This window comes from Gorilla gorilla, chromosome 9 (assembly GCF_029281585.2).
Source record: "Gorilla gorilla gorilla isolate KB3781 chromosome 9, NHGRI_mGorGor1-v2.1_pri, whole genome shotgun sequence".
NCBI lineage: Eukaryota > Metazoa > Chordata > Mammalia > Primates > Hominidae > Gorilla > Gorilla gorilla.
This window is the reverse complement of record NC_073233.2, coordinates 79,754,808-79,767,924: the sequence shown is the minus strand read 5'-3', so window position 1 is coordinate 79,767,924 and position 13,117 is coordinate 79,754,808. Positions and strand designations below refer to the sequence as shown.

General features: G+C 37.8%; 1 protein-coding gene across 18 annotated transcripts in view; it reads left to right on the top strand.

Moving 5' to 3' along the window:
• XNDC1N (XRCC1 N-terminal domain containing 1, N-terminal like) overlaps positions 1-13,117 on the top strand; it is a 104,124-nt gene that overhangs the window by 43,351 nt on the left and 47,656 nt on the right. For 8 of the 18 annotated variants that reach the window (XM_055356686.1, XM_055356690.2, XM_063693319.1 and 5 more), the window contains one exon: positions 3,062-4,374. The exons of 1 other annotated variant lie outside the window; for it this stretch is intronic. In XM_055356686.1, coding sequence (XP_055212661.1) covers positions 3,062-3,244 — 183 coding nt within the window. In that variant the 3' untranslated portion in view covers positions 3,245-4,374. Of the gene's footprint in view, positions 1-3,061; positions 12,037-13,117 lie in introns of those variants that run through there. 9 more of the 18 variants (XM_063693331.1, XM_055356696.2, XM_063693324.1 and 6 more) reach the window with 2 other exon arrangements.

The following is a 13,117-nucleotide window of genomic DNA, read 5'->3' as shown; positions in this document are numbered from 1 at the left end:
ACAATAATTCCAAAAGTTTTTAGGTGCTTGAGACAGACCTGGATACCTTGAAGGGCTTCTCTGGGGACCGGCCCCTGTTTTTGCCTCACTGGCAGGGCCCCAGTCTTAACTGGCCAATCCTGGAGGGTTGTCTTCTGCCCGTACTCTTGGCCACTGCTTAGCCAGAGCTGGTCTTCTCTCTTGGCCCGGCTCAGTTAAGAAAAGTCTCCATTCCTCCTCTTGGGGGACCATAAGGGTTATAATGACTCCGGTTCCGGGTAACTTTAGCAGCGAAGGGCCATGCTCTGTCAAAGAGATAGTGGCTTTCAGCTTACTGAGCAAGTCCCTTCCGGAAAAGTTCAATTTACAGTCAGGCATGTACCAAAACTGATGAATGAGTTTATGTCCTCCTTCAGTACAAGTCCGAGGCAAACAGAAAGCTTGCTTTGCTGAAACCCCCGTGGCTCCGATGATGTCAGTAATCTTTTTGGATAAGGGGGCGACCGGGGCGGTTACTAGCGAATGTTCAGCACCGCTATCTACAAGAAAGTCAATGTCTCCACCCCCGACTGTAATTCTGACCACAGTCTCTTCGGGGACGCTTGAGCTCAGTCTCCCTCAGTCCAAGAACCCTTCTGCCAGGTTGAGCAGGGCCCCTTCCTCCTTGTCCGGGGCCTCCTGCTCTGAGTCACCTTGTTTTCTTTTGAGCTGAGGGCATTTGTTTTTCTACTGTCCTATTTCTTTACAATCAGCACACTGGTTATGCTGCAAACTCTGACAGCCAAGCTGAGTTTCTTTCCCAGGGCCCCCCTTCCCTTGCCTCTTTGGGGGGGCCCCTCTGATTGCTGCAGCTGACAAACAGTTCGGCATGTCGCCAGGTCTGACCTCCATTTTCTTTGCCATTTTCCTTAGGGCTTACTGCATCCCTGTTTACAAACACCTGGCTAGCTATTTCTAGTAATTGGGATGGATTCATCCCTGCAAGCCCAGCCTGTTTCTGCAGTTTTCTTCTCATGTCTTCTGCGCTTTGATGGACTAAAGCCGTGTGAATCATGCACTGATTTTCAGGACTATCAGGATCAAAGGGAGTATACATATGATAGGCCTCCCACAGTCTCTTGTAGAATTGTGCTGGACTTTCTTCTTTTCCCTGAATGACCTCAGAGAGCTTGTTAACGTTTGTGGCCTTCTGAGCTCCCCTCATTAATCCTTCCAAGAGAGCTTCCCTGTCTCGGTTTAGCCTTTGCATCTCCTATCTTTCATGTGGGTCCAACTGGGGGTCTGTTCCTGGCAACTGGGTCCTTCCATACTCTTGGGCGTTTTGATAATCAGCTGGTGCATGTTCCTCTAGCCACTTAGTTGCTGCTTGGAGGACTCTCCGCCTTTCTTCGCTGTTAAAGAGGAACATGAGCAACTGGTGCCAATCAGCCCAGGTGGGGTTGTGGGTCTGGATAACAGTTTGGAGCAAATCAATTAGGGCTTGTGGCTTTTTGGTATAGGACGGTGTATTGTTTTTTCAGTTGAGAAGGTCGACGCAGGTGAAGGGCTGGTACCCAAAAACACACCTCTCCGCCACGTGACCATCCTCATCTATCCCAGTCTACTGCTGCTCTCTCAGGGGCATTTGTGTCCCCATTTTGGGTCATAAACGAGCTGCTGGGGGAGGGGTGGAATGGCGCAATGCGACTTACCGCAATTAATAATCTCAATTATTAATTGACACTAATAATTATCAATATTAATAAACCTTAATATAATTTTTTAAAATCAATACAGATAATAATGATAATTAATATTAAATAGTTATACTAATGTTAACAATACATGATTAATATTAATGATTAATGACGCCTGATATTAATAACTGATATTGATCTTATTCATTAGAAAACAGTAATATTAGCTCCTAACAATTCATATTAATATTAATAATCTGAAAACTTTATTAGCAATTATTTCTTAATATTAATATTAATATCGGTCATTCATATTCATGTTAATAATAAATGAGGTATAATTCACACTAATATTACTACCTAATACCTCAGTGGGTGTACACCTACCTGTGATATTGCTCCTAATGTCCAGGGTGGGAGAGAACATGATATTACGTTCAATGTCGCAGTAGGTGTACACCCAGCCAGTGATATTGATCCGAATATAATCTCCAGGGGGTGGAGTATGATGTTACTCCCACTATAGCACTGGGTGTGCATCCACCCGGTGATTTTGCTCCTAATATTCACGGAAGAAGACAATGCTATTACTCCCAACATCGCAGGATGTGTACACCCCCGTGTGAGATGGTCCTTAATAACATTCCAAGGCGGAGGGGCTGATAGGACTATATACATGGCAGAAAGTGGACACCACCAAGGATATTGTTCCCATGATCCTGGAGGGAAGAATATGATATTACTTTCAATATCACAGAAGGTGGACACACACCCACTGATATTGTTTCTAATTGCAACGTGGGAGAGGAGGATATGACACGCGATATCCCATGGAGTAGAAACACCCCTGTGATACTGTTCTTAATATTCAGGGAGGAAGAGGATGATATGGCACCCAATATAGACGGGTGTACAATCTCTGTATACCCAGGGTGTACACCGGTTTGTGAAACAGTTCATAATCTCCAGAGCGGGAGATGGTATTACTCACAATATGATAAACAGGCTGTGTGCCCACCGCGGATCCTAAAAACCACGGGGGCAAGAGGGGCTGGCTCTTACTCCCCGCATCGCGGGGGGCGCCTCATCCCCCTGTGATGGGGGTCCTAAGAGCCAGGGGGGGCAAGAAGGGCTGGCTCTTACTCCCAGCATCGCTGGTGGTGCCTCACCCCCCTGCCATAGGGGTCCTAAGAGCCAGGGGGGCAAAAGGGGCTGGCTCTTTTCCCCGCATCGGATATAGTACTATGGGTGAAACAACAATGTGGCTGTGGATGTAAATTATGGGAGTAAATGTTAAAATGCACAAATGAAAATAGAGTGTAAGCATTTATAAAATTTATATTCATTTTCACCTGACCATGTAAACATGCAATTATAATTTCACCTATCATGTTTATTATTCATAGATAAGAGAGTTTAAGACATGTTTTTTCTCCTGGAGTCTGAAGAAGATGGAGTTAGAATTTTCACCACTTCTTTTATCCGTCAATTTGAATGATCTTCAGTTTGCAGCAGATGCTGAAGTCAGCACAGTATCTAATTGCATGTTCATCAGCATTGCACTTCAGTCTGCAATGATAATATTCTGAAGGACATTCATCATTAGAAATGAAGCTTCTGGCTTTAAAAAGAGAAGACAAATTATATGACACAATATTACTTACTTTTTATGTTTAAATGTCTGAAATGTTTTATAATAAATTAAAAACTTTACAGAACTTTCCCAGAAAAACAAAAACAACAGCAAAAGAATGCAAGAGAAAAAGTGGAGATGGTAAATAAAGACAAACGATGATTTCTTCTATAAAGAGAGTAGATAAATGAGGCAGTAGTTGGAAATGTACAGAATTTTAAATGAGAACTGTTACCACATACTTCTACCTAAAATGAATTATCCAGCTTGGGGATGGTGTAGAGATTCATAATGCAGGAAATAATGTTTAACTTCTGGAGTTAAATTCTTAAAAAAGTCATTGGGGATGGAATCTAGTGTAAATGGAGGGGTTGGCCTTGAATCAGAGACTGAAGAGAAGGCAGATTATGGATAAAGATAAAACTATGTGAAGAGATATGGTGGTGGAAAAGTGGAAAAGCTATCTTTGGTTGCTTCTTTGTTCTTGGTGAAATGAGAAAAAAGAATCCTTAATTGAGAGAAGGGGTCAGAAGGAGTTGAGTCTTAGTTCCAGCTTCACAGTGTATTCGGGCTCAAGGCCATGTCTCCTTTACTGAGGAAGTTACTGAGATATGGACAGGAGCCTATAACCCATAATCTCCCATAAATATTCCCTTTAAACATACCAATACTTCCCAAATCCTTTTGTTACAATTTATAAGTTAAAATATTTGCCATGACCAACATCACAAAAGTTTCTCCTTATGTTTTCTTCTATAAGTTTTATAGTCTCAGGTAATTATGTTTAAATGTGTAGTTCATTTTGAATTGCCTTTTGTGTGTAGTATAAGATACAAGCCCAATTTTATTCTTTTGCATATGAATATTCAGTGTTCTCCGTACCATGTATTGAAGAAACCATCTTTTCCCCATTATATATTCTTCGCATGTTTGTTGAAGGCGAGTTGACTGTATAAGTGTCGGTTGATTTCTTGGTCCTCTATTCTCTTCCAGTGGCGTATATGTCTGTCTTTATCCCAGTAGCACACAGTTTTGATTACTCTATCTTTATAAAACATTTTGAAATTAAAAAATGTGATGCACCTAGCTTTGTTTTTCTTGCTCATTGTTTTGACTATTCTGGGTCCTTTGTGGTTTTATATGAATTTTAAGATTTTTTTTTATTTCTGTCAAGAGTGCCATTAGGATTTTGATAGGGATTGTATATAATCTATAAATTGCTTTGAATAGTACGGATATTTTAATATTATTATGTCTTCCAATTCATGAACATAGCATATCTTTCCACTGATTTGTGTCTTCTTTAATTTCTTTCATGAATGTCTGCAATTTTTAATGTACCAGTCTTTAATCTTTTGGTTAAGTTTATTCTTAAATATCTTATCTTTTTCTTGCTGTTATGAATGGGATTTTCTTTACTTGCTTTCCAGTTGCTTGCTGTTAGTGCTATAGAAACACAACTGATATTTGTAGGTTGATTTTCTATCCTGCAACTTTACTGAATTTGTTATTAGTTTTAATAATTTTGGGGGAGTGAAGTTTAGGGTTTTTTACAAAAAATTATGTCATTTGGAAATAGATAATTTTACTCATTCCCACCCCCCAACAGTTTGGATGCCATTTATTTCCTTTTCTTGCCTAATTGTTCTTGCTAGAACTTTTAGTATCATGTTAAATAAATGTGGCAAGAAGGGGCACTTTTGCCTTGTTCCTGATCTTAGAAGAAAAGCTTTTAGTTTTTCACCATTGAGTATGAGTGAAGAATTTCTTTTTACTTTTATTGTAAGGTAGGACTACTGGTGACAAACTCTATTTTTGTTTACCTAAGAAAATTATGTATTTTTACTTTAATTTAAAGGGTAGGCTGGGCGTGGTGACCTGCACCTTTAATCCTGGCACTTTGGGAGGCCAAGGGGGTGGATCACCTGAGGTCAGGGGTTCAAGACAAGCCTGGCCAAACTAGTGAAACCCAGTCTCTACTAAAAATACAAAATTAGCCAGGCGTGGTGGTGGCTGGCTGAGGCACGAGATTGCTTGGACCCAGGAGGTGGAGGCTGCAGTGAGCCAAGGTCACTGCCACTGCACTCCAGCCTGGGTGACAAAGTGAGACTCTGTCTAAAAAAAAAAGATAATTTTGCTAAGTAGAGAGTTTTAAGATAGTGTTCTTTTTTTAAAAAACATTTTAAATATTTCACTTTCGTCTCTTTTTGCTTATGTGGTTTAAGAGAAGTCTGATGTAATTCTTATCCTTGGTTGTCCATAGATAAAGATTTTTTTCCCCTCCTGGCTTCTTTTAAGATTTTCTTTTCATCTTTGAATTTTGGCAGTTTCAATATAATATGCCTAGTTTAAATTTTTTGTATTTATCTTCCTTGGTATTCTCTCAGCTTCCTAGATATGTAGATTTTGTTTATTTTCAATTTTGGGAAAATCTCAGTCAGAATTTCTTCAAATATTTCCTCTGTTCCTTTCTTTCTCCTCCTCCTGATACTTCATTACACATATATTGTTCCTTTTGTAATTGGCCTACATTTATTAAATATTCTGTTCTTTTTAATTCTTTTTTCTTTGCTTTTAAGTTTTGGAAGTTGCTATTTAAACTTCTTTAAGCTCACTGATTCTTTCTTTGATCATATCAGTCTATTGATGAATTCATCGTTATGGGCTAACCAGTTTTCCTCCAAAATTTGTGTGTTGAAGTCCCAATCTTTAGTATCTCAGAATGTAATCATATTTGAAGATAAGGTGTTTTTTTTTTTTTTTTAAGGACTGATAAAGCTAAAATGAGATTCCCAGGGTATGGCCCTCATGCAATATGGCTGATGTCCTTATTAGAAAAGGAAGAGACACCAGGAATGCATGTGCACAAAAAAATGCCGTAAGAGGACATGGAAAGAAGGCAACCAGCTGCAAGCCAAGACAGGCCTCAGGAGAAACCAAATGTGCTGACATCTTGATCTTAGACTTATAACTTCCAGAACTGTGAGAAAACGAACTTTTGTTATTTAAGGCACCCATTCTGTGGTACTTTATTATGATAACCCTATAGCAATGCAAGAATGGCCTAATACATCTATATTTATATTGGACAAAATTGACTTTAAGTGAAAAAACATAAAAAGAGACAAAGAAGGCCATCATATAATGATAAAAGGGCCAATTCAGCAAGAGGATATAAAAATTCCAAATATGTATATATATGTACCCAGTAGTGGAATAGATATATTAAAAATGTCATTAGAGCTAAAGAGAGAGATACACCTCAACATCATGATAACTGAGGGCTTCAATACCCCACTTTCAGCATTGAACAGATCATCTAGGTAGAAAGCTAACAAATAATCACCAAATTCAATCTGTACCACAGACCAAATAGACTTAATAGACATTTACAGAACATTTCATCCAATAGCTGTGGAGTACACATTCTTCTCCTCATCACATAGAACATTCTCCAGGCTAGACCATATGTTAAGACACAAAACAAGTTTCAACAAATTTTGAAAAATCAACATTATATCAAGTATATTCTAGACAAAAATAGAGTAGAACTAGAAATGAATACTAGGAAGAACTTTGGAAACTCTACAGATAACATGGAAATTAAACAACATGCTTCTGAACAGCCATTGAGTCAATGAAAAAACTAAGAAGAAAATAACAAATGTTCTTGAAATAAATGCAAATGGAAACACAACATACCAAAACCTATGGAATACAACAAAGACAGTGCTAAGAGAGAATTTTACAGCAATAAATGCCTACTGCAAGAACACAGTAAGATTATAAACAAGCTACTACGCACCTCAAGGAACAAGAAAAACAAGAAAAAATGAAATCCAAACTTAGGAGAAGGAAAGAAATAATAAAAATCAGAGCAGAACTAAGTGAATTCGAGATTTAAAAAATGCAAAGAATTAATGAAACAAAAAGTTGACTTTTGGAAGAGATAAACAGACTTTATAAACTGCTAGCTAGACTAACCAAGAACAAAACAGAGAATGCCAAATAAGTAAAATCAGAAATAAAACAGGAGACATTACAACTGATATAAAAGAAACACAATGGATCATTATAGTCTGTTATAAACAACCATATGCTAAATAATCCATATGATGAAGTTTTTTTACCAACACCAATAATCAATCTAACTTTCCCAAATTAATTTTAAAATCCACCAATACTTTATAATAAATACATATTAAACTGTGGTTTATACCTGAGATTTAGATTATCAATTGACTTATTTATCTTTTCTGAGGCACATATTACCTCAGAGCACATTTTAAAATTTATTTCAAGATTCCATCATTTATATAATTATACAGAATTATATTTTTCCTCCGTGAATGTTGGTGTTTTATATTTTTATTGAGATAGAATTTACTATAAAATTCATTCCTTTAGAGTGTTCCATTTAGTGAGTATCAGTGGATTCTTAAAGTTGGATATACTGATGACCACTGAATGAAGGAATGAAGTACGAATCTATGCCACAACATGGATGAATCTTGAAAACATTATGCTAAATGAAAGAAGGCAGACATGAAGGATCACATATTTATTATTCTGTTCATAGTAAATGTCCAGAATAGGAATATACATAGAGACAAAAATTAGATCAGTGGTTGCTAGGGACTGGGAGGAGGAGAGATTTCTTCTTGCACTTATAAACATATTCTGGAATTAGATAATGGTGAGGGGTGCACAATTTTAAGAATACACTGATAACCACTGAATAGAACACTTTAAGGCAATGAATTTTATGGTAAATTGTATCTCAATAAAAATATAAAAAACCCACTAACATTCATGGAGGAAAGGCGTAATTATTTATAATTATATAAATAAGGGAATCTTGAATCATGAAGTATTATATAAATGAGGGAATCTTGAATTGTGAAGTATTAAAATGTGCTTCAGAAATGATCAATAAGTCAACCAGTAATCTAAATCTCAGGTATGAACCACAGTTTAATACGTTTTTATTATGGGGTGTTGATGAATTTTAAAATTAATTTGGGAAAGTCATATTGATTATTCAATTAATATGCTTATATATAATTGGCTAGTTATGTGGTTAAAAATTAAGGTGGAATCTTAACTCTCACCATACAAAAAGTAATTTCCATATACATTAAATGATATCATATGAGTTTTATTCAACTTTAAAGGAACACAGAGGCTAGGTCCTTGCCTGGATCAGTGGTGAATTTATCCTGTGAACCAAGGATTATGGTGGAGTATCCACCTCTTCACCTCTAGCCCTTCTTCTAGTCATCATTCTCTTTTCATTTTTCCAATTCTTTAAATTTCCTGTGTTCTGTGTGCATCCTCTCACCACCTTTTGATCAAACACACCTCTCAAGTAAGTTTATTTTTTATTATTATTATTTTTTGAGACAGGGTCTCACTCTGTTGCCCAGGCTGGTGTGCAGTGGCATGAACTAAGCTGAATGCAGCCTTGGCATCTCAGGCTCAAGCGATCCTCCTGCATAAGCTTCCTGAGTAGCCAGAACCACAGGCACGCACCACTATACCTGACTAATTTTTTGTAATTTTTTTTTTTGTAGAGACGGGGTTTCACCCTGTTGCCCCCACCGGGCTGGTCTAGAACTCCTGAGCTCACCCACCTCAAACTCCCCAAATGCTGGGGTTATAGACATGAGCCACTGTGCCCAGCCTCTAGTGAGTTTATCATAGGTTAAATCACTGCAGTGGACCACCTTATTTATTTCTTTAGTATCAACTGTTCAATCCTCTGAGCAGCCTTCATGGTACAGTAAAATCTGCCCATGCCTAATTTATTTTCAGACTCTTGAAAGACCTTGCATTTTCTTTTACTTATATTTTTAGAACTTTGGAATAAAAAAGTTTTTGTCTTACTTGGAGGAACTGTGGACATCAAGGAAAGGACTCCAAAGACAAAAAACAAGACCCTCATGGTTGAATAGGTAAAGCAGGTTAGACAGAATCAGTAGCTGAGATGAAGAGGACTTCTGTGTACATTCAGTCCTCTGAAGAGGGAGTTGCTGAGTGATTATTGAACCTTTCAGGAGCAAGAACATTTCTGTGTTTCAATGAGATTTTATATCAGGAGAAAGCATGCAATCATCACGACTATCAGTCATTTAAAGTACATTTATCAAAGGTCAACAGGGTGTGTGCAAAGGTAGTAGAAAGCACAGCCATGGCAAAGGCAGGAGAGAGACTTGAAATATCAGCATTGTCTTATGCATTCTGGAGGAACTGTAAAAGTTAAGGAAGCAGTTATAGAGGAAAAGCATTCATTTTATTTTTCTGATAATGGGAAGAACCACGTAATACAACAGCATGCCTATTTATTACTATTTTGGCACCGTGTATTAGCATGCTTAAGCAATGGAATTAAATTTGAAATTATAAACAGACTAGTGAGATACAGAAAAACTTTGATTATCTTTCTGTCCAATCGATCGAATGAGATAAACTAATTTTTATATTGAAATCTAAGTTAACACAAATTGTTTTCACATCAGTTATATGTAATATGAGAGGAATTAAAGAAAGAAGAGTGGGCCTTAGGGAACCTATAATACACTTCGGAAAGCAAATAATATATACAAAGAAACGGCAATGCAACACGAGCATATTTCTGACAGAGAGGCACAAATTACTTCTTAGACACTAAGGAAATGAACATAAACACCAGAATACTTTGGGTGCCATAGGGAATGCTTAAAGAGGGCATGAGTAAACTTTATTTATTTATTTATTTTTTATTTAGAGACAGGGTCTCACACTGTTGCCCAGGCTGGAATGCAGTGGTGCGATCTTGGCTCACTGCAACCTCTGCCTCCCAGGTTCAAGTGATCCTCCTTCCTCAGCCTCATGAGTAGCTGGGATTACAGGCACACGTCTCCATGCCTGGCTAAGTTTTGTATCTTTAGTAGCAATAGTGTCTTGCCATGTTGGCCAGGCTGGTCTCGAACTCCTGGCCTCGAGTGATCCACACGCCTAGGCCTCCCGAAGTGCTGGGATTACAGGGGTGAGCCACCACGTCTGGCCAGAATATCAACTTCAGAAACTGCAAAGTACATGCACATTCCTGGTCTTACTTGACCTTCATTCCTTTCTAGGTGGTCTCACTACAGGTGAAGTAAATTTTCTCAGTACCAAGAAGGAAGTTCTCTTTCTGCCATGGCTTCTTCTTGGTACTGCTTCTATAATACTTCAGAGTGTTAGTGAATGGAACACGTGGTTACATTATTTGTGCAGGTCCTCCCTGCCTTTAGAGACTTTGAAAATGAAATCTTGAGTCAGGGATGGGGAGGTCTTGGAAGAGGCAAACTTCCCAAGTCTTAGCCTAAGGAGGGCCAGTGAGGGGCATGAAAGCTCTGGAGATGTTTTTTCCTAAATCTCCATTCAGGTCCTTCCTCCTGAGTTGCTGGGGCAGCGGTGCCTGGGCACAAGCCTCTGCCAGCACCCTAGAAACTCAAAGGGGGATCTTAGGGTCATTGTGCTGGTTATTGCTGACTGCTCCATTTACTGAAGTCAGAATGGCCTAGGATCATTAGCATCTCTGATAAAGAATCCAGAATTTACTGATTTTTCTCACCTCTCTGAGAATTATTTCTTTCTTGATCACAAGGAAAAGCTTTGGAAGTACAGTTTACACTGCAAAGCAATACAATTTATGAGAACAAATAATTGAAATCCTTTATGGAACACTAAAGGCATAATTTTCACTGCTTGATATTTTCTATGAACATTTGTTTGCCAGCCTGATGTAGGTTGATGCAAACGTAATTGTGGTTTTTGCCATTACTTTCAATGGCAAAAATTGCAATTACGTTTGCACCAACCTAAGAGATTTGGAGCCAGGAGGCAGGCTTGGAATTCTGCCCAGGAAGCCCAAGAACATTGTGTAATCCATGGGCTACCAATCACGGATATCAAAGAAGGGTCAGAGGAAGGTTCATTGCATTCTGGGGGTGGACCAGTAGGTACGAGATGAGCATTGAAAGATGGCTTAGATTGCAGAGGGCTTCAGCAAAGAAAGATAAAGTGCTTTGACCAATGACTTTCCTTAAAAGAACACCAAGAAGAAAATCAGATAGCTATCAAGCTATCAAATATAAGCTGTCACAGTAGAAGAAGAAAGAAGGTAATTTACCATTAGATAATTAAATTTGACCTAGAAATTATAGCGTTTTATTGCACATAACTCTCCAGGAAGGCACCAGATTTTCAATAAACAATTTATAATCAAGTATTCATTGTTTACCTTCCTTCCCTGCCTTCAGCAGTACTGACAGCTTTGGGGACTTTGATGCATTACTTATCTATTTTTCTTCTTGTTGCTGCCGGTTTTCTTTTTCTTATTTATTTATTTATTTGAGACAGAGTCTCACTCTGTCGCCCAGGCTGGAGGGCAGAGGAGTGATCTCAGCTCACTGCAACCTCCACCTCCAGGTTCAAGTGAATCTCCTGCCTCAGCCTCCCGCATAGCTGGGATTACAGGTGTGTGCCACCACGCCCAGCTAATTTTTGTATTTTTGGTAGAGATGAAGTTTCACCATGTCGGCCAGGCTGGTCTTGAACTCTTGGCCTCAAGTGATCTGCCTGCCTCTGCCTCCCAAAGTGCTGAGATTACAGCAGTGAGCTACGTGCCTGGCTGCTGCCAGCTTTCTAAATCCATTGTTTTCCTTACTTTAAGTCTGTCAATATCCTCAAGTTCCTGCCATATTAAAAACAAAACACAAAATTGTCTTTCCTGTATTTAGTTTGTTTTTTTAATGAATGCTCTAGCTTTTCCCTTTCCCCCTCAGGAAAATCATAGTCTCTATGCTTCATTTCCATTTTATCTTTCATTCACTTCTTACCCCACACGTGGCTGACATTTTCCCTCAGCTTTCCATTGAATACACTTTTGCTAAATCACTCACAAGTTTTTCTCTGTATAAGAGTAGACAAACACATATATGCCTATATCCTATATGTATATTTTATTTTTATTGATTCCTAAATATTATTTCATGTAAAATTGGAAAAAATAAGATTATCATGATAATAGATATAGCACATTACTTGATCACTTAAAAGATCATTACTATTTTAGTTTATTTAATTTCCATTAAATTTCTCTCTCTTATTCTTGTGATTCACCTATAGCTTTATTTATTTAATAAGTATTACTTTATTGTAAATATTTTCCTATACTATTTTCAAATACTCCAAAACAGTAATTTTTACTTTCTGCATAACATTCCATCTTATGAATATTTCATAATGTATTTATGTAATCATCCTTTCTTTGTTGGGCATTGTTTTGTGTTTATACTTTCACTATGTAAATGTTATGAGATTGTCCCAAGGGGCTTCTCTACTATTTCCAAATCAATTTCTGGCTAGGTCTCCTGACCTAAGTGGCTGCTGGAGTTGCAGGTGTGCTTAACTTATATGGAGTGAGTGAAACCTTTAGTTCAATACGTTCTTAATTGAAAGGAGAATCTTAGTATAGACTATTTTCCAGTATAGGTAAAAAATGGATAATAACTTTGTTCAACTAGCAAAATAAAAGAAAAAGATAGAAAATAAGGTAAAAATAAATGATAGACATAAGGTCAAATGAAATGAGTAAAATCACTCCATCAGTTGTTAGGAGGCAATTTTTTTTTCTCTTTCTGCACTTGAGTCGACCAAGTCTATAGATAGATTCTCTTCATAGCTATGAGAAGCATATTGACACAAGGTTGCTGTCTCTCTCTGTGTAAATAAAGTATTAGCTCTAGTCTGGATGTTCCCTATAAGCTTCAGAATAAAAAAATTCAACTATTTACTTGACATC